Below are 22,010 nucleotides of genomic sequence, written 5' to 3' on the forward strand. Positions count from 1 at the left end.
AGACCAGGAGCTTCGGGGCTAATCCCTTTCCTTCTCAGAACCCGGGCTCTTACCTGAGCGGGGCTCTGTACCCTGGACCTGGCCTCTCCAGTGTGGTAGCTGGACCCACCGCAGGGAGGTGCAGGGCATGCACTTCCACCAGGCTAAAAAAGCTGTATGCAGCCTGTAGGCCCCTTTTCTGACTTGGCTGGAGTCCTGGGGCAGTGAAGGCATAGTCCCCAAAGATGCAGACTACCTTTCCCAGGCCTGTGGTGCCAGATGAAATAAAGCCTAGATGCATTTGTATTTTAGATAAACTTTTTTTTTTTTTTTTGTACAAGCGTGTCCTAAATATTGCCACAGGACATATTCGTACTAAATTTTCTGTTTGTTTATCTTAAATTCAAATCTAACTAGATGTCCTGTGTTTTTATTGCTCCATTTGACAGCCCTACCCTGATTTCATCTTTGGGTCTAGCTTCTCAGGCTTTATTTCTCGGGTATGAGAAGTGTGTGTGTGTGGGGGGTGATGAGGGGTATGAGTTTTTCTTCTTCCTCCTCCTCCTTCTTCTGAGATTTCATGGCTGAGGGTTTTAAAGCTATCAAATTGCCCCCCCCTCAGAAGTCAAGGGTACACAAGGTAAATCAGACCCTGGCTGCTGTGAGGGAAGCATTGGTAGGGGCTTGGGGTACCTCTTCTCCCTAAGCCAAGTTTTCCCCGGGGTCTCTCAGGGTTGTATGTTATATCATCCCACACCCGATGGCCTGTTTTTAAGTCATGATGGGTTAACATCTGTTGATTTACTGTTATTTAAAACACTCTATTCGGTGCTGGGAATCAAACCTGGAGCTTCACGTGCTGGGTGAGTGCCCCTTAAGCCACAGACACAATTTCTTCTCTCTTTTCTTTCGTTTGTGTGTGTGTGTTTGTTTGTTTGTTTTACATTCTGGCTGGCCTAGAACTTTCCTATGTGTACCAGGTGGGCCTTGAACTCACAGAGATCCACCTGCCTCTGCCTCCTGAGTGCTGGGCCTAAAGGCATATACCAACATACCAGACTCCTCTTATTTTTTTTTTTAACATCCTCCCCCCAGCCAAAAAAAACAAAACAAAACAAAAAAAAAAAAACCCGCAAACCTTGTTAACTCCGGAGGAGAGAAGAAAGAAAACATCACAGTCATTACTGACCCCCAGCCACACTGGGCATCACCCGGGCATTCTGTGGCTGGTCTCTAACATCACTTGATCCCCTCCCCGCCAACTGTTTCTTTACTCATGTGCAACCAGCATCAACTTGGGAAGGGGAGGCACACTTATGGGGCCAGACGCTTCCCTTATGTAACCCCGGAAATGGTTTTGTTGCTCTTTCTAATCGTAAATGGGGCTGAGGCTGAAGAGCTCCCTCAGAGGTTAAGAGCACTTCCTGCTCTTTCAGAGGACCAGGTTCAGTTCCCAGCATCCGCACGGTACTTCCTGACTGCCTGTAACTCCAGTTCGTGGTGATCCGACACCCTCTCCTGGCCTTCACCATATGCACACATGATATATATACACCCAGGCATGCATTCATACCTATGAAAACAAGCAACACAATGCATGCACACACAGGAGGAAGGGAAATTTATCCATGACCCCACGGCCCAGAGAGAGAGAGAGAGTGCTTCCTCTCTCACTGCCCTATCACATGCCTATGTGAACACTGTCCTATGTCCGGGGTCGTCTCATCAATTAGCACAGCTCAGGGACAACTTGCAAAAGAAGGAAACTGAGGCTCAGGTTTGCTCTGTTACGAGGTGGCCTCTGCCTACTTCCCTCTAAGGGTCACAGAACACTGTGGTGTGTTGTGGTCTTCATGAAAATTTTCTGAATAATAAAATGAAAGGAAGGGTCCTTGTGTCCCTTACGTATATCTAGCTTGAGTTGGTCATCAAGGCCAGCTTCAATCTGTACTTTTGAAAAAATCCTAACCTGCCCTGTTGATGTGTGGCTGTGGTTTTCTGTCTGCTCACAGAGACGTGGGCTGGGGCATCAGGTGTGGTTGCTTCCCATCTCTTCAGGGATAGAGGGTGGTGGGTGATTTGGGAGGTTTAGTAAAGCCACGGAGCCTTCATGGAAAACCGTTAAGGGAAAAGAGTGGGCTGGAGCACGGTTAGAATGCCCAAGTGAGGCCTCAGCGTGGAGCAGTGCTATTCACAGTCTGGCTGACCCAGGACACAGACCCTGCCCACACGCAAGCCAACAGAGATCCTTGCTACCCAGCTGCTGTCCTGTGCCTTCAGTGTGTCGGGCTGTGGGCTCTGTCAGACACCATTTCTGCCAATGAACCCATGACATGACAGCATAAACCCACTTTACAAGTGAAAAGAACTGAAGCTCAGAGAGGGTCCAACTCTGCATCTAGGCCACACAGATGGCATGTGGAGAGCTGGGCCTAGGCACAGGGACTTTCACGTCCCTGCCTGCTCTAACCACTTAGAACTTCTGCAGCCTCCTTATTTCTGGGGAGAGAGGAGATCAGCTCTGTATACTGATCTGGCCCCCATGCCCAGTGGGGAAGTGAGGGGTTCCCAAACCAGAAACAGCCCAAACATTTAGTTATATAAACCACCTTCCCATTAAAACAAAACAAAAAAACACAGCAATTTGAAGCAAGCTCTAGGGTGATGCATCAGTCTATTCACAGGGTGCTATGCAGAAAGATCAAAGAGCAGCTGATTCCAGGAAAGAGGAGCCTCAGTGGGGAAGAAGCTTCAGGCTACAGACCGGTCGGCAAATCTGTCTATCTGTCCATCCACTCACTCTACCCATCCTATTTCCTTGCAGGTAAATTACATGCAGGGCTATGTCCAGCTTCCCAGAGAAACCTACTCTCCCTTTTATACCTCCCAAGTCTAGGTCGGGCTGTTTCAGGTGCAGGCTCAGAGGAAAACAAGTGACTGCCACTCATTGTGGGAGAAAGAACAGGGAATGGCCTCATAATGGGTCTGTTGTCCCTTTGGGAAGAGTAACTGTGATGGAATCCCTAGTAATGGACACCAACCCAAGGCCACTCAACTCTGCCTTTTAAAATGACCAGTTTTGGGGCTGGAGAGATGGCTCAGAGGTTAAGAGCACTGGCTGTTCTTCCAGAGGTCCTGAGTTCAATTCCCAGCACCCACATGCTGGCTCACAACCATCTATAATGTGATCTGGTGCCCTCTTCTGGCATGCAGGTGTACATGCAAACAAAACATTCTCTATAATAAATAATAAATATAAAAAATGGCCACTTTCCTGTTTGTGTTCATTCTACATCATTGTTTTGTAATTGAGACAAGGTCTTACTATATAGTCTAGATGGCCTGGAACTCACAAACTAGACCAGGCTGGCCTCAAACTCATGGAGATCCACCTGCCCCTGCCTCCCAAGTGCTGGGATTACAGGCATGAACCATCTTACTCCCAGCCAAATTCTACATCAAAAAAAAAAAATTTTTTTTTTTTTAAGTAACATGCTGTTAGACAGTGCCTGGAAGCCATATAACCAGGTCAAGGCAGGAATGTTTGGGATGTCCTGTGTGCTCACGGGATGGTGTGCGTGTGTGTGGGGGGGCACATGCACGTTTGTGTCTTTCCTCCATGCTCAGTGGGGTTGGGCCATATATATTTATACATACATATGTGGACCACAAATACATACGTGTATGTGAGACCACATCCAGTGTCTCAAGATGAAGGGGAGAAAACTTTTACGTTGGGAGCGCCCACATTCAGAATTGCAGCACTGTGAGGGCCTCTTCAACCCACTTTGAGCCCTGTCACAGTTGGCTCTATTTGCTGCATCTGACTGCCCGGCTACCCACTGGCATAGGTTCATCTGCTGGGTGAATGAATGAGTGAGAGCCAGCAGAGGAAACGCATGCCAGGATTGGGGGAGGAGGTCCAAGAACAAAGGATTGAAAGAGGAAGTGAAGAGATGCATGAGTAATGGCCTAAAAGTGATAAGCTGGCTAGCCAAGGCATGGGGCCAGCCCCCTGTGGGTTCCCTCCCAGCTCTGTAACAGAAGGAACTACGCGCCTCAGTTTCCTCCTCTGGAAATCGGACACCATTGCTTTTGTGAGAATCGAGACACATCTGGACACGCTGGGCAGCTGGGTGCCCACAGCTGAGCCACGCCCCTGGGGGGGGGCTGCAAACACTGGGAATGTGCAGGCTGTGCCAACCGACCTACCCAGCAGCTGCACCTCATCGGTGATGCCGTAGACGTCGATGAGTGCCCAGAGTGGGCCTCCCACAGCCACACCACAGTGGAACAGCACGGGCTCGCCATCGTTGACGCTGTAGAAGACGCGGCCGTGGCGATCGGCCCAGTAGGCCAGCACCGTGTCCCGCAGCGCCAGGTTCTCCGGCAGGGCCTTGGCCCAGTATCCAGGCCGCGTGACCAGGTCGGGGCAGGCGTACTTGGGGATGTCCTGCGCGCTCATGAGCGACGGGTCGTGCGCCGTGAAGCCGAAGCGCAGGGCACCGCTCCAGCCAGGACGTACGGCTACCAGGCGCAGGCGCACCTGCTCGTAAAGGCGGATGGGCCTCTGCGTGAAGGTGACGCCGTTGCAGAAGCTGTTCCGCCGCGTGGCCCTGCGCGAGTGGCCGTCCAGCCGCACGTTCTTGCCCTTGGCCTGCGCGTGGAAGCGTGGTGCCTCACCCAGGACTGCTCGCCTCTCTGGGCCGGGGCCATAGCAGGGCCTTGTGGCCAGGAGGCGTGCAGGAGGGCTGGAGTCTGTGGGCAGAGAGGAGGCATGTCAGCTCTTGGAATGCCTGTGGCCACAATTTTATTAATCCTTTCTAGAAATTCCACCTTAGACTGGGCATGGGTACGTTTTAGATTCCAAAATTTAGAAGGTTCTGGGCTAGACCTGAGGAGCTCGTCCACCTTATCCCTAACCTTGGCAAGACACTACACACATTTCACAGACGAGTGAGCCAAGGCTTGATGCTGGGTGAGCACTGAAGGGCTCCCTCGGTTCCACACCCAGGTTATCAGATGCGGGGTCAGATGCGGAGGAAACCTTCATTCACACTGCGTTAATGTGTGTCTCTGTATATTTGATTGTCAATTGCTGAACCAGAAGCGAGCTAGATGCTAACAGATTCTGGGATTGTCACTGCTTTTGAGTAATCTCCTGTCTCAATGTTATCTAAAAATTATTCCCCAGTTATCTCTGATTGGTTAACAAAGAAGCTTAAGAGCCTATGACTGAGCAGAGGTCACGGCAGGCAGGACTTCGTTCCCAGTCTAGGAGAGTGAGGGGGAAGGTCACTGGACCCTGAGGATGTACCATGAGACCAGGTCAGGGGAGGAAGGTTGCTGGACCAGAGAAGGTTGTCGTGCCATGAGGAGGAGGTCACCATAGGGGAGTTGATGGGGACAAGGATGGAGCAGAGATGGCCAGGGCGAGACTGGAGGACAAGTAACAGCACATGGCTGGGAAATAGGCCAGGCTAACATAATCGACTTAGAATGGCTTGTATCTGCCCAGGCTATGGTGCTTGAAGCTTACTGATAAATGTAACAGGTCTCTGTCTCATTATGTGAAGAGCTAGAGCAGGCATAGAAAAAATCCTCAATTCCAGCGGTCAGAAGACCTCTTCATCCCCAGCAAGGCCCGCCAAGCCTAGAGGCTTCCTCCTAGGGCCATATCTGAGCTGCACAGTGCCTGGATTCTTGAGGACCGGTGGGGGGCACACCCCCTAAGGTGACCGGCTGTCCCAGGCTCTGGTTTCTGGACTGGACCCCGGTGGCAGCCCTGTCACTCTCTCCACCTGCTTTGCCCATCTGCAAATGGGTGCAGTAAACTCCCGTTGCTGCTGGAAGGCGGTGTGGAACAAATGCCGACATTTGAGGGCTCACCTACTCTCTGTGCTGGTCTCTGAGGCTCCAGAGCCGTCCCAGCTTTCCCTTTTCTCTGATGGTCAGAAAGTTAGCCTCTCCAGAACGTACCTTCTGGGGGGTTATTTCTAAGGAGATTTGCTCTGAGGGGCTTTACAGAGAATCCGGCCATTGGTCATGACCCAGGTGGTTCAGAATGGAGTGGGAGTCATCTTTCCCCCTTTCTCTTTCCACCCCAGGGGAGGCGGCAGGTGGGTGGCCACTGCAGGGAGGAGTCCTGCCCTTACTACAGCGGCAGAGGCCATTTTCAAAACAGGCCACCACAGTACACTCTGAGAAGAATGACAGGCCACTGCGGGGACACGCCTCCCACGCTCAACCCAGCGTGCACTGTGCTGTGGTCCTCTCCGGGATGGAGGTAGAGGGTTTGGCTAACCAAACTGATGGGTGGCAGAGCAAGGGAAAATGACAACCGTGGCTCCTCTAAAAACTGGGAGGGGAAGCACCAACCTGCTGAAGACATTGCCAGGCCAAGGAGCAAGACAAAGTCTCTCATTAGGAAAAAAACAGAACAAAAAAGCCTCAGGGATTGTAGTTAACCAGCTGCCTAACAGACGTTAAGCAAGGGTCTACTACGTGTCAGACAGCTTGCTAGGTCGTGGGGGTACAACTGTCCCAAGAGAGACAAAGGCCCCCTCTGATGAGCTGACAGAGTCCGACAACAAATGAAGCATTCTGTGCTGGTTGGGTACACTACAGAGGTAATGAGCTGGAGTGGAGGCTGCCCTGGGGTCGTTCAGGGAGACCCCCCTCTGATGGGTGACTGGAGAGGAAGCCTAAAGGAAGTGAAGGACTGAGCCATGAGGGTTTAGGGAGGACTCCAGACAGGGACAGCAGTGCAAAGGCCCCCAAGGGAAGAAAGTCACTGATGCGACTAGACAACAGGGGGTCAGTGTGGGGAAGCTGGGGAGCAGGGTCTGGGTGAGCCAGGGAGCAGGCGGGGGTGGTGCTTACAGATCCTTGCCTTTTCTTTAACAACTCTACCCCGAGGGAGCTTCATTATTGGAAGCTCAGAGCAGAGAGGAGGGCTGCTCTGGACAGCGGGGGCAGGGTGAACTGTAGGGAGAGCCATAGCCAGGACAGGCCTGCTGGATCACAGGGCTCAGATGGGAGAGAGGCCAGCGGGTGGCGAGAAGGGGTCAGAGTCTGGGTGTGTCTTGAAGGCAGAGGAGATAAAAAGGTTCAAAAAACCTCAATATATTTGCTTTGAACTTAAACAATACTCAACGAATAGAACCTGCTTTAAAAAGGGTTTTTGTTTTGGTTTGGTTTTGGTTCTTCAGTGTGTATTTGAAGGGGAAGCAGAGTGAAGAGGAAAGAGTAGGGTTGTGGCAAGTGTGGGCCCAGGGGCAGGGCTTCCATCACACCCTCCATGCCCAGCAAAGGCCTGGCCAAACCAGCTCCTTTATAAAGGCTAGCTGCTGCCTGCTAGCCCAGAGGCCAGCTATTTCCAGGGGCTAGCTGCTTCTCCAACAGCCTCTTTGCAGATAAGGAAATGGGCTGAGGTCAGTCCAGCTCAGGACATAACCCCCTTCTATGGACTCTACTAGGCTACCCTAGTGCAGCCAGGCAAATGCCAGGGCCACTATTGCCCAGGGTTCATCAGGCACACCTTCCAGGTCTGGGCTTCAGTAAGACTCCATTCTTCTCCATACACCCTACAGTCCGTCCCATGTACCCGCTGCTGTTCTGCCCGCCCACAATCGTCCCTCCTTGGCCATTACCGAGCCCAGCTTCTGGGGCGAGTGCACTCAAATCTGGAAGCTGGTGTGCAATCCTGCTGGTTAACCAGGACAGGCTTTTACTTAACCAGCTGGGCCGCCACCACGCATCCAGCAAACATCCAGAGGTCCTGCATTCTCCCTCCCGTTCTCACGATGAAGCGCCAAGTGTCTGGGCAGGAGGGCTGCCCATCATGAGGCCCTGAACTGACACAAGAGAGTGACAGACTGCTCCTCCCACTGCCCAGCCTTTTCTTTCACCTATTTAGCCGCTCGTGCTCTCTGCAGACCCCACACAGTGACTGGCATCTCTCCAGTGTCACAGCTGAATTCACTCCGACAAGGAGCATAATGAAAGCTACCTCATGCCCCAGCACCCAGGACCTGTGGGTGGCAGTGATGTCTACAGCAAGGGGTCTTGAAAAATCAGAAGGGAGTGGTGTAGGCGGAGCAGGGATCGGTGGCTGTGGGAAAGCAGGGGACTGTGGTAATGGTGGCTCGGGGTGCCAAGGCAGGGCAGGCACTGCTGTGAAGGGTTGGTGCTGTCCGTCTGCATTCTGGGACTCAGTTAGATGGCCCTAAATGCCAAGCCAGAGGCTTAACCCAGATGGCATGACCGAAGGTGAGCAGGGGCTGAGCACAGCTGACCAGCTTTTGGCCAGCAGGCACTGCCTGAGGGGAGGCGTGGCTTCAGAGCTGCAGGCATCTTTGCAACCAACATGCTAAGATCTACCGGGAACTACAGGAGTTCAGAGATAAAATCCCAGCAAGCAGGATGCCCAGTGTCGAGCAGGGTCAGCAAGCACACACAGCCTTGGAAAGAGGATGGATTACAGCTTCCGTCAGTGCCCAAAGACCCAAGGTCCCCTGCCTCTGGTGAATCCTCCAGGAAGCATTAATAGAACCACAGATCAAAGCCTTCAGAGCATCCAAGTGCACCGTGTGACCTTGGGTGACGGAACTTCTCTCCTGGCCTCATGGCCCTCTGTTTACCAGACTTATCTATTCATCGAAGCCCCTTCCTTACCAGCAGCCAGGAGCTTCAGCAGGTGTTTCGGGAGCCCAGTCTGATGCCTTGGGCAGGCGGGCTGACAGACGGGAAGATGCAGCCTTTGCTACTTTCCCTGCAGACACTACTGTGCTTTCTGACAGTGCTCACCCAAAAGCCCCAGGGCTGACATATTTGTTTAATCTTGATTACACAACCCAACTTCCTTCAGGGAATGAGGGATAAACACTCTGCTTCCCCAATCCCTGAGGCCAGAGACCTGATGAGAAGCAAAGAAAACCAGAATGATGGTGGAGAAGGCTGATGTGTTCTTGACACAAACTAAAGACACTTAAGATAAAAGGCCAAAAGGTGTCCTGAGCTGCATCCAACACCTGCTCCTCCGGGCCCAGGGACGTGGGAGACTCAAGCTAGCAGGACAAGGCTCCCAGCGCGGCAGTGGAAAAATGAATTCAGTCTCGTCAACAGGGCCAACCAACAGAAAGTTGGGGAAAGAGACGAATCCTTCCAGCCTCCACCCACCTCACCGTCTGTCTCTGTGCTGAACCCCACTCTGTATACTCCATGATGGACGTTTCTCAGCATGAGTGCTGTTGGCTTTTAAGAGGACTCCTCACCTGAGGTAGATAAGCTGTCCCTGACTGTGGTAGACCACACCCACAGCGCAGGGCACAAGGGCTAAGGCACGAGCCCCAGTTTGCCGACTCCTTCTCTGCAGCAGCCCAGGACTCAGCCGCTTACCACCTATGCTAAGGCCCTGTTGGCATGCACCCCATCCTGCCCCAGCTCGGGCCTTCCTGGCACTTCATTGTGGAACGTCACAGCTGCTGGGCTGCAGCCGTGAGCACAGATGTGCCCAGCCGCTGCCACTGGGGCTAAATCCAGACACCATCACCACGAAGCTTTCGGCTAGGATGAGGCTCCCAAACCACATCAGGGAAAAAGCCGTGGTCGCATCCCTTTTCTCACACACCCTGAGGCCCCAGTTAGTGAGGCCCTTCTAGGAACCGTGAGACCCAGTCAGAGGAAAGGAGGGGGTGATGAATCTCCAGAGGGGGGTGGGGGGCAGAGCTGACCTCCACAGCCATCCTTGTGGTTGATGGCAGGGACAGCTCTGCCTGAACCTCATAGCCAGTAGCTCTGGCCCCACCCAGGGGTTTTTCTAGAGTTTAGCCAGAGGAACCTTGTCTGACATTAAACTATGGCAGATTTAGGGTTGGGGTGGGCAGATGGAGCATCTCCAGTGCCCAGTGCTGGGCAGGCCAATGAACACTCCTTGGGTAGTTCCTGCTGTGGCTCTGGGTTCAGTCTGTGCTACTCATCTGCCTGAGGGCTCCTGAGCAAGTCCCCTCACCTCTCAAAAATGTGGCTTTGCCATCTGCAAATGGTGGGTGACCTTAAGTCTCCACCTTGGGGTGGCTGGCATGGGTGATGAGAACATATACGGATGCGTTTCCAAAGTTCTAGCGCTTATCAGAAAGGCAATAGATACCTATGCCCTCCCTCGAAGCGCAGCCAGTGGGCAACCCCTCGCCTTCACCTGGATCTCGGTGTGGCTCCAGAGAGCGTTGGCCTGTAGCCAGACAGCCTCAGCTCAACCCAGGCACTGTTGTAGATTTGCTGTGTGGTCTCAAAGCTCCACGATTAACATCTCTGAGCCTCAGGCAGACCTAGAAGATTGGCGGAAGTCATGTCTACCTTCTATGGTCATCTGGGGCATGGCATAGGCTCACGTGATGTGCATTGCACAGAGGGTGTCCTTTCTTCACTCGGCACACTAGGGACACAGCTTCTTCCAGAGGGCCCATGGCTTTGACTGGGAAACGGTACCCCAAACCCTTACATTATCTCCTGTCTTGTCCGCAGAGGCCTATTCTTGGGCCATCCTGTGCCAGGCTCAGGTGTGCTATGTCAATTGGGCCCAATCCTCGCAGCGCTGAGTCTTTGAGCTAAGCCAAGCCGAAGAAACAGCACTCGCTGCCAGGCATGCTGGAAGCCGCCACAAGTGCTGGTAGCAACCATGACATTCTGGCTTTAGCCAGGAACAGGGACCACCTACCTCTAACAAGACAAAGTCCTTCGCTGGGAATCCCTACCAGGCTCCTAAGATGTTCGAGGCACAGGCCTTCCCATTGGAACTTGAAGCTGGAAACAGCAGGGTCAGTTTTCATTGCCTTCAATTTCCAACAGGGCAGGGAAAACGAAGGCGGGGAGGCTGGACTCAGGGCCTCTCTCCCACCTGCCCATCTTCAGGGCAGCTGGCTAAAGGCTTGGGTGAGGATAGGGTGGAGTCACAGGCCTTACTGAGAGTAATGATGAGCCATAGCCAAGAAACATACCCACACCCCATGCACACAATCTGACATGCAACTTCAGAGGCTTTCCCGGGCTCCTTGGATCATTTGTCCTCTGGCTGTAGACCTTGAATGAGAAAAACCTGGTTCAAGAAATGCTTGCTCAAGTTCAAAACGCAAACCAGCTCTACGGGCAGCACAAAACAACATGGTGTCTCTCTGTGTGCAGGGCAAAGCTTCAGAGATAAGAAAAACACACACACACACACACACACACACACACACACACACGAGGCTTCCTGCCATACCAAAAGGGCAAGGACTTGGGTGTCCTTGGCAGCAGAGGAGACCTTTCCATTGGTGGGTTTGAAATGGCTAGAAAAGGCCAAACTTGCCCTGGCTCCCCTGCCAAACACAGCAGCAGGCGCGCAGGGGACTTTGTTCCTGGCCTCCGAGGCCTGGCTGGCCAGCACCCTGGGTGGATGGGGGCCAGCCCGCGCTGGAAAACGCCACTGGCTGCCTCCCCTTTCGCTCTGCAAACAGCTATCAACAGTCAACAGCTGTGGGGAGCTGGGGGTCCCTCAGCACTGCTAGGGAGAAAGTCTTGTCTGTTCTTCGGGGCCTGTGCAGTATAGCAGCCCCCTCAGCTGTCCTGGCTTCCATGGGAGCCCTGGAAAAATGTCAGTTTGCTGTCCCTCCCTGGGCCCCTCGGCCAGGTTAATTCTTGATGAAAGGACCCAGGAAATTCCAGCCTTACAGGCGCCAGCATCAGGGTTAGGGCCCCAGTGCTGTGAGGGCCAGAGGGAATGTCCCTCATTCCTTCCCCAGTACGTCACTTCCCCCTCCATCTGACAGCTCTGCTGCATCCGCTCTGTGCCAGCGCTTGTGTGGGTTGTGGGGTACATGTCCCAATGAGTCACATACAGGCCTCCCTTGCCACCTCCTTCCCTCCAGGAGGCAGATTTAGAGCTGAAAGCAGCAGGAAGGACACTCAGACAAACTGCACAGGGAAGTCAGACAGACAGAAGAAGGGCTGGGGGCTTGGGACAGGCTAGGGAAATGTGTTCAGGCAGGGGGAAGGGCAGCAGGAAAAGCCTGCAGGGGAGAGTAAGCACGCTGCATTGGCAACCTCCGGGGAGTCCAGGGTAGAAGGCAGCCGGAGGGACGCAGCCGAGGTCAAGGGCTACATCACAAAGGGTCTCAAAGGCCAGGCAAAGGAGATCTTCAAGAAAGCCCGGGGGCTGCTGAACAGTTTGGAGCTGGACAGTGGCTCTGCCTCTCTGGAGAATGAGGCTCAAACTTCGAACCTTTCTTCCCTGCCCGCTGAAACAGCCCGGTAGGACGCACACGAGAAAGGCAGCCAAGATTTCGAACATCGCGTCTAACTGCCGCACACTCCTGCCTGGTTTGGCCCCCAAACACCACCAGTGGCGCGTCTCCAGGCAGCCCTGGCAGCTTGATAAGCTGGCTAGAGCTGCCCAGGCTTGTGTTTCCCTCTCTTTGCCTTGTACACAACCCCCACCCCCAATCTGGGTGGTGCCCTGAGCAGAGGCGCTGCGCCGGGTGAGCACCTGCAGGTACTCCTAAGACTTGGGTGTCTGTGGGAACAGACCCACCCATCACCCCACAGAGTGGACGTGGAGCAGAGGCGGAATAAGCTCCCCGGCATGCTCCTCTCCCCAGACTTGCACTGCACAGCGTGCTCACCCCAGGTCTTTCTAACATCCCAACCTGCGAGGAGAATGTCGCAGATGTAGGCGAGGCCGCTGTGGAGCCTGGCGCAGAGAGGGACTCTGGCTCCGGGAGAAGGCAGGGTGGCAGCGGAGGCCATCAATCAGCTGGTTCGCAGCCTCAAAAAAGGTCACGCTTTGGCGGAACTTGGGATGAACAAAGGCAAAGCTTCTAAAAAAGGAAAGCGGTGGCCGTGGGGGAGGGGAGCCCCAATGGCCTGCAACCCTGAGGGGCGCCCGCTGGAGGGCAGATTCCCGGAGCCCAGGCCCACCGCCTGCCCTTGAGACAGAGGTGGCTGCTAGAGGCCCTGTCCCTGAAGAAGAGGGGCTTAGAGAGCTAGAGGAACTGCGTAAGGCCCAGCAGACTCAGGAGGGCTGACAGCGGGGCTCTGAGCAGCCAGCTAAAGTGGGATCATGAGGCTAGAGAGAACACCTAGCACAGAGTAGGCCAGGGTGTGCCTGGTTTTGCGCCCTAGGCTGGCTCCTCTAGTGTATCACAGGCCTCTGGAGACAGCCTGCTGCTCCAAGAGGCGAAGGCCTGTGCTGGGTCTGTAAGAGCCTCCTTTGTACAGGGTCCTGGCTCTTGGCACCCAATCTATACCTCAAAGCCCATTTCACGGATGGGAAGATCAGGCTCAGAGACAGAGAGGGGCTGGCCAGGACACAGGTAACCCTCGCTTTCATGAGAGCCCACACTTGTTTCCGTGGGCCAGGGAAGGAGATGTTGGGTGTGACAGGGCAAGCTGGTCCTAATTTCTTGTTCCGATAGCTTTAGGAGTGCGGATCCTTTGCCTCTGAGAATAAGGGCCACGCACGGAGTCTTGCCTCGCGCACTGCTCTGCCTTCCACCTATCTTTGATTTGCAAACCCTGAGGAGGAGGGTGGCACCGTCGCTACTCTCGTCCTAAAGATAACGAGGGGATGGAAGCTTAGCTCGGGGAACTGGCTTGCCCAAGGACACAGAGCATAGAGGACAGAGGCTTGAACGAAGCACTTCTTCCAAGTCCAGGGTTCTTTCAAACATTTCTCTTGGGATCCTAGCCAAAGTCCAGCTGTAATTGCTTTGAGACCCTGGGCCGGTCTCCAGCCCTTGGTGCCCCAGTCTGATGAATGGAAGATGTTCGGCAAGGTGACGCAGAGCGCCCCTGTTCTGAGAGCAACGGCCCCATCTTCCAGGATGGAGTCCTACACCATGACCCAGCACATGGAAATTCCACTCCGCCATCTCCTGCCCTTGAACACCAAGAACCTTGAGGGAAGGGAAGCTAGCTCTCCTGTGGCCCAAGGAATGGCTGTCTGCGGTGGAAAGTTACTGAGCGCAGTTTCGGAGGCGCAAGGTGGAGCGTGTGCCTACCCATCTCATAAATCCATCATCCTGGGGGGGCCAAGGGGAAGCAAACACATGCCCGAGGGCTATAACTGTGGTATAAACGGGGTGGTGTCGAGGGTGTAAACAGAATGCCCCGGGCACTGCGCCAGCCCACAGCCAGATGCCCCCACCCATCCACTTCCCCAAATGGCTTACTCATTAAAGAGTTCCCCCACCAGTGGGAGGCAAGGTCTGAGGTAGAGTGCTACTAGGCCAGTGGAGTCCCCGTGAGAAGAAGGAATGAGGAAGGGTTAGGGTGCTTGGCAGGTGTCCTGGGGCAAGGTCTCAGAACGTGCTCACAGGCACCTGCCTTTGAGCTGGATTGCAGAGAGGCTGGCTGGATTAGCGGATGCAACGTGCATCCTGTCACCTCAGTGTCCACACCTGTAAAAATGGGTCTAACCCCTGCAAACTACTAGGAAAACATAAGTGCAAGGCTGGGAGGGCCATAGAAGGTGTTCAGGCTCACCAGGGAATCCCTTCCCAAGACTCCAGAGTAGATTGTCCTCCCAGAATCCATGATATATGGCTACGCTGAGCTACTCTTTGTGCTGGGGTCCCTGACGTGTGTAAGTCCTTCAGCACTAAACTCTGTCTCTCTGGACACAGCAGACCTCTGCCCACGCTGCCCTGCCCATTATGTGTGAAGGTAGCCCACAGGTCCTGGAGGCCCTTGCTATCCAATTGGACGTATCCCAATTGGACAGCTTGGGGCCTCCTTTTAGCTGTGCTGTCCAGAAAGCCCCAGGACAGCGGCTGTCCCCTGACTGGCTTTGGTAAGGGCTGAAGTTATGTAGATCAGACATGCGGGATTCTCAGGCAGGTTTTCATGGTGAACCCACAGCCCACCTGGGCCACGCCCAACACACTGTGCCTACAGGTGGGATTGAGGACAGCCAACCAAAGAACGCAGCACTGCTCAGCGTTAACCTGCAGGGGGCGCCCTGCAGTCCCTGGGAGCATTCCTGCCCCCCAACCTGGAGAAGCTGTGTGCCCCGGCGCAAGTCACGGGTTACATGTGGCTATCAGCAGTGGCCGTTAGGGCCTGTGCTGAGGGTTAAACAACTGTCCTGGCTTAGAATAGCGCTTGGCACAGGCAGGCTGCGGGACGCACATTTGCAGTTTTTACTCTCCTTGTCTGTCTCCTTTGAGAGCACCTGATCCTGGTTCAGCATGGCTGGGTGCATTCACACACTAAGGTGCCAGGCAAGCACTCTCCTGGTCCAGAGTTTGGCACAGCCGGATTGGAAGAATCATCACCTCGGAGCTCTGGGAGGGGGTGAGGCTTGGAAGATGGTGCTACCTGGCTGGCTGAAGGACAGGCAGGACATGGATGCAGGTGGACAATCAGGGACCCTGGCCTGTGACATGTCAGTGACAGCATGTCAGTGACAGCCAGCGTGGGGGAGGGCTGCTCTTGCCCGACGTGCAGAGCACGTCCACTTTGCCCACTGCGCTCAGGTGAGCAAATGTGGGACTGTGGTGGGTGTGCAGGTCCCCCTGGGCAGGCACCTTGCACCTTCAAAGAGACCAATGCAGAGCCACGCCCACCTTGTGGATGCAGAGTCAAGGGTTCTGGGTGGGGATGTTTTGCCACAGGCAATTGGGATAGGGATGAGTCACCTTCAGATGACAGAGAAGGTGTGCCCCGGGATGCTTAGGATGAGGACAAGGGACATGGCCACTTGATGACCGACAAATGCTCCTGAGGGCAGGCCTGGGGTTGGGGTTGGGTTGGTCACCTGCCACTTCCCAGCCACCTGACCCAGGGCAGGTTTCAATACTGTTCTGAGTCTGTTTCCTCGTCTTGCCCCTTAACCTCTGCTTCAAATGCTCCCACTGTTAGCCTTCCCCTATTTCACTCCCGCAAAACACAGCACTAAATACAGACAGGAAGTGAGGAGTTGCCCCTTTCTGCCCACGGAGGATTAAACAGCCTGGCCTTGGCCCTGCTGGGGAAGCTGGTGAGTAGATTGCACCCTACCTGTAAGACACTCCCACTATCTCCACCCTCCCTGTCACCACAGTAGTACTGGCCCCTGAGCTCTTCAGCTCTGCTCCTATCTTCTCCCCGACTTGGGGTCTTTGACCTTGAGCACCCTGCCCTCATCAGCTGTTCCCACTTTCCTGGCAAAGTTTCTCCTTCCCTGGGTAGAGTATGCCTCCTCCAGGAAGCGCTCCTTGCATCTTCCTCCCACCTCCTCTGTCACTCCCATCACCACTGTGTCCCTGCTGATCTCTCCCACTAGAACCCAGCCCCCTAAAGCCAGGCTATGGTCCTTGTTCCAGCTGAGTGAGCCAACTGCCCAGTGGGGCATCTTTCTCTCTTGAAAGCAGGTATTCTGGAAAGGGCCTGAGGACCTGAGACCAACGTCCCTAATGTCCCCAAAGGGAGTTCTCCAATCCAGTCCTGGATGTGAGGCTGAAAGTGACCTGCCATCTGCCAGCCAGTCCGTAGAGGCCCCAGGGGCAGGACTGGGAAGGTATCTCTCCAGTGACAGCCATGGTCATGGTGTTCTGTCTTGCTTACTACTCCCTACTGAATTCCCCTCCCCTGCCTGGGACGCGCCCCTCGTGTCCCCGATTCATGCTGAGGATCCGGGCTTCAGGGTGGCCTTATTCTAAGGTCCGGGCTCCAGGCTCTGCCCTCACCTCCCCTGTAGCCTCTGTCAACAAAAGCCATGTCCATCAGAGAGATACATCTAGCCTGTCACATGGACATGAACATGAACATGAACATGAACCCAGGGTGGTGGCTGACACCCTGGCATTTAGGGAGCATGGACGGAAGGACTGCTGGGTTCAAGGCCAGTATAGACCATACAGAGTGAGACCCCGTTTCTGAAGAATCCTCTTGGGCTGCAGAGATGGCTCCGGGTTTAAGAGCCATCACTACTCTTGCAGAGGGCCAGTGTTTGGTTCCTAGCACCAGGAATGGATGTGAGGCTGAAAATTATAATTTCGTATAACTTCAGAGCCAAGGGATCTGAATGTTGTTCTGGCCTCTGCAGGCACTTCACACATGTGCTACACACACACACATGTATACACACACAAGAGCAGGCACACTCACACTCACAAACAGGTAAGTAAAACAAATCTTTACTGCTGGAGAGATTGCTCAGCATGTATGAGCACTTGCTGCTCTTCTAGGGGACCCGAGTTTGGTTCCCAACACACACACCAGATGGTTTACAACCACAATAGCTCAGTTCTAGGGAATCTAACACCTCTAACCTCTCTGAGGACACCTGCACTTACGTGAACAATCTCACACACATAATTAAAATAATAAGAGTCGCTTTTAAAAATAATCCTTTTATAACGAGTGCATGCCAGTACCCTTTCTATGCCGTATCACTAACGAGCATGAAGGAGCTGGAGCTGACCCACAGCAGACAGGCACTTTGGTGGCCCAGCTTGGTTTGGCCATAGGGTGGCACTAAGCTGATCTTACTCTACGGGAGCATGCTGCCCTTCTGGCTGTGGCACTCAGGCCTGCACCCCAATGGCACATGACAGGTGTCAGTGGCCACAGAACAGAGTAACCAAGCCACAAAGCCACAGGAGATCCTAAGGGCAAGCAGACACTCAGCTGGACTTCTTTTCAGAGGTATCCTCTTCCAGGAAGCCTTCCCGATCCCCCGCAGTGGAGGAGGGGCAGAATGGAAGCAGAGAGGATGGAACAGAAGTTCAACTGGTCCATCCAGACCACAGACCACTTCTCCAATGTTCACTTACACAGGACAGACCCCAGTTCCTCTCCCTACCTCCACTGTCTGCATAGCGCAGCCCACAGCATCCTTAGAGCACCAAGGGATCTTGCCCAGCCCTCCTGAGCCCTAGTTGGCAGCATGCAGGTCTCAGGGCAGTTGAAGGAGCTGCTGTGGCTTTCAGAGGCTCAGCTCAGATACAAGTGAAATTCTACTGACCTGAGGGGGACAGGAGGACATATGGCCAAGAGGACAAAGAAAGCTCAACTCAGCTCCAAACTGCAGCTGAGAGAAGAGGGCGTGAAGAGGAAAGTGACTGTCACTTGTTGGCCTTTGGCTGGCTACTGAAGGGTGACCAAGACTGCTACCCTCCCAGGGACTGACAAAGCGATGCTTCTGGGACACCGGCAGCTCCTTGCTCTGGGAACACCACCTCAGTGATCAGACAGGATGCTGTGAAGCGGAGCAGCCAATCAGCTTTGGGGCTTTGCCCAGGTTTGCTTTGTCTGGGAGAATCTTGTTCAGGTGTGCCTTGTTCAAGATGGTCTTGTCTAAGAGGGCCCCGTCTGAGGCTGACGAGGAGAGGAGCTTTGTGGAAAGAGTCTTCTAAGGCAGGTGTGAGTACAACCTTTCTAGACTTAGCATCTGCAAGCTTTGGAGTAGGTTAGGAAGCCTAAGCCAGCCAGCCAGCCAGCCAGCCAGCCAGCCAGCCAGCCAGTCAGTCTGTTTGTCTATGTGTGTGTCTTTCTCTCTCTTTCTCCTCCTAGGTATAGTGCCCTTGACCTCTCTGAGCCTCCATTTGTTGCCTGTGAAATCAAAGATAGCCCTTTTGAACACACACAGTGAAGGGCTGGCCTGGCCTGGCCTGCCTGTGTCGCCCAGGGCAGACTCAGCATATCTCCTCAACCAAGACTCCCAGACACTGAAAGCCATTGGCTTGGCCAAGCATTGGCCAACTTAATGATTAAACCCAGTCTATAGTTTGAATTCAGCATATTCTCCAATCAGTGTTGTGGGTGAACACAGCCAGGGCTGTGAACCCCAGAGGTGCACAGGGAAGGGTCTAGAACGTGCCGGTTGGGAGAAAAGGAGAGAATGCTTCCTCCCACCCACCCCCTCCTGGAATGATACTCTCCCCCATTTCTACCTGTTTATTTTCCCCTTATAAAACCCAGCGGAAGGCCAGTGAAGTGGGGAGAACGAGACTGTGTGGCCTTAGGAACCTGATGGATCTCAGTCAACTAAGTCCCAGCTTGTTTGGCACCTGTGTGAGCTGGACTTAGCCAGTCCGTGTCCCCTCTTCTAAACCGGAGGGGACTAATACCTTACATTGCAGGGTGGAGCTGGAAAGGGAGGCTGTAGCACACAGTAGGAGCTCAGCAGACACAAGGTCTCCTGCTGACCCTTGCCCTCTCCTGGGTCAAGGCTATGCACCAAAGTATGTCGGTGCAGCTTGAGAGAGCTGCCAAGGAGGTTACTGATGCCAACCAAAGGGCAATTCCCTTTCTTTGGCATTTCCTTATTGTGCCCCGTACCACGCCATGTGCGAGGTGGAATGCCCAATAAACATTATCTAAACCACGGGGGCACTTAATAAATGTTATCTAAGCCTTCCTTGAGGGGAGAATGTCTGTCAGGAAGAAGAGGACTTTGGAGCTAAATAAACCTGGATTTCAACTCTGGTGCTGCCAACTAGAGGAGCCGTGTAGGCAAGGACCAGTCATTTGGCCTCCCAAGCCTTGATGTTTCATCCAGTAAATGGGAGTGATGGGACAGCTGTGCAGGGTGGCTGGGAGAACGAAACTCTTGGTTCACTCACCAACCATCCAAACGTCTCCTGTGTTTCAGCCCCTACCCCAGATACTCAGCACACAGCAGTCACCTAAAATACACACGTGTCACACCGTGACATACGCCCAGGAGAACCCCAAAGCTAAGGAAGGGGCCGGGGAGGGAACCGACAATGTCAAGACCCAGTTATGGAGCAGAGGCCTGAGGGAAAGGAAGGGGGAGCCACTGGGAGGTCAGAGAGGGAGACTCTAGACAGCCCGAAGGGAGTGGAGCAGCCTTAACACGCATGTTCAGCGTGTGACTGCAGCCACGCATGCAGGGAGCCTGGCACGGGATCCAGGTGCTCGGCAAATGCCAGTCCTCTATTTCTAGTCCTGTGCAATGAACCCCACTCATGTGTCCCTTCCCCGAGCAGGAAAGCACAGGCTTCCTCAGGGCAAGCCTGAGCCAAGCATTCCTTCAGCCAAAGATGCAGGCTCCATTTGCACTCCACCACCCGGTTCTGAGCCTGCACCAGGCACTAGGCTCTGGGGCGGGCAAGCCAGGGAACACGCCGATCAAGGCATGGGCCCTGTCCTCACGGAACCCCATAGAGAGTCACAGCAAGATGCAGCGACAGGGCGGCACAGCCATGTGAACAAGCAGTCCTAGGAGGGTGTCCCGGCAATAGAGCAGAGCAGAGCTGCAGGACGACTCCCGGGAAAGGTGACCACAGAACCGGATGTCGAGACACTCTCTGGACAGGGAAGAATGGTCCAGGCGTGAGGGAGCTGGGTATAAAGCTTCAAGAAGCTGATGGCAGCCAGATCTGAGAACAACATACAGCTCTTCACCTTCTTGGCACCTGCTAGCTGATGTCCCCCCTCTTCCTCTCACTTGGTGCAAGCATTAGTCCCTCAAACGGTAGGAGGCTCCCACACTTAGACACCACGGGGGGGGGTGACCCGCCTTGACCCTGAGCCCCCAGCCTAGAGTGCTCCACCCACGGAGCCGAGGGGAAGGACCACTGCATCAGTCTCCACAACGTGTGGCCACCTGGTGAGGCTGCCTGTCCCTTCCCTTACTCCAAGTGTGACCCACAGGTGGCAGAATAGCTTTCTGAAAAACCAACTGGAATAGCACGGACATTCTGAATTAAGAACGTGAGTACGGAGTGGTGTCTCAGTCCTGGTCTCCCGTGGCTGACATCCCTCATGAGACCTCAGGACCCTCCGGATCGGTGGCTGGGTCTCCCCATCCTAGCAATAGCCATGTTGCCACTCTCATCTCCTACAGAGCCGGGTTCTAAATGTCAGCAGCTGACCTGTCAGCTGGGACTCCACCTGGCTGACAGTAGTGAAAGCGGCCCAGCGGGCTTATTAGTACAAGGGGCTGTCTCCTTCCCCAGCAGCCCTTGGGCCTCAGGCTGGCACTATGCAGACAGTCCTTTCCAGGGGAGGAGACAACTCTGTTCGGATAACTGCTGTGGGGGTGTCAGAGAAGAGATGGGGTGTCCGCCTGGCTGCACTAAATCTGACCTACAGCCAACTCGCTTCTCCTCTGAACTACCCTCCTCCAGCACACACACACTCAGCCTTTCCCGGAGGATGCTGAGAGACCGACCAGCTTTAATGGCCAAACACTTCCGAAGACTTGGGGCCGTGGGGGGCGGGGCAGACAGGGCCCATGCCGTCTCCCACCACTGCCATTATCCGCTCACGTCTCCTGCTGTGAGCTCTAACTTCTTCGTGTGTAAAATCGGGGTGCATTTCCCTAGGAGGACGCTTCTTTGCAGACAGGCAGTGACACAGCCTGGGCGAGCTGACCTGTTCCACGGTCGCTAGGTATTTTCAGCGAGGCGTGGCGTCCCCGGCCTCCGCACACACACGCACGCCCAACGCCCCTCGCCCACCGCCTTTCTCCGCTCTGGGAAATTCTAGGGCGCTTTTTAACTAGGGGGCCATGCGCTCCGCGGCAGCGGCTCAGATGGGGCTGGACAGCCCCCAGCTGAGCGGACACCCGAAGGGAGGCGCTGCCAAGAAGTAGCACGTGCGGCGGGGGCGCCCGCGGGCCGCGCCAGGAGACCCAGGACACCCGGCGTCCCGCAGCCCCCCTGGGGGTTCGGGCCAGGGGAAGCCCCGATGGCCCCCCGGCTCGCTCCTCGGCGACCTCGGGCTGGAACAAAGGCGCGGGGCGCACGGCCGAGGCCGAGGGCCGGGGGGGGGGGGGCGAGGTCCGCACGGCCCCGCAAGGGTGAGGCCCGGAGGATCGGGCGCCGGCAGTCAGGCTCTCCCGTGCACCCGGGCTCGGCGGCTGGGGCGGCTCGGGGAAGACCGAGCGCTCCGCGCCACCTCGGGGCGCGGCTCCGGGCGTACCTGGGAGGGTCCGGTGCACCGTGTTGCCCATCGCTGCTCCGAGAGTCGCGGCGCCGGGGGAGGGCTAGCTGGGCGGGCCGGGGGCCGCGGCCGGGCTGCGGGGCATCGCCGCCGCACCGGCG

The 22,010-nt window shown here is 54.9% G+C and overlaps 1 protein-coding gene across 1 annotated transcript in view; it reads right to left on the reverse strand.

The window, feature by feature from the left end:
- Window positions 1-21,993, reverse strand: part of Neurl1b (neuralized E3 ubiquitin protein ligase 1B) — a 31,543-nt gene extending 9,550 nt beyond the window's left edge. Inside the window, exons 1-2 of the mRNA XM_055604774.1 lie at window positions 21,889-21,993; window positions 4,192-4,737 (exon numbers count right to left, since the gene is read on the reverse strand). Of these exons, the coding sequence (XP_055460749.1) occupies window positions 4,192-4,737; window positions 21,889-21,919 (577 nt within the window). The 5' untranslated portion in view covers window positions 21,920-21,993. The remainder of the gene's footprint in view (window positions 1-4,191; window positions 4,738-21,888) is intronic.
- Window positions 21,994-22,010: the final 17 nt, after the last annotated feature.

The sequence above is a fragment of the Psammomys obesus genome, unplaced genomic scaffold (assembly GCF_907164565.1).
Source record: "Psammomys obesus unplaced genomic scaffold, mPsaObe1.curated_primary_1811, whole genome shotgun sequence".
Taxonomy (NCBI): domain Eukaryota; kingdom Metazoa; phylum Chordata; class Mammalia; order Rodentia; family Muridae; genus Psammomys; species Psammomys obesus.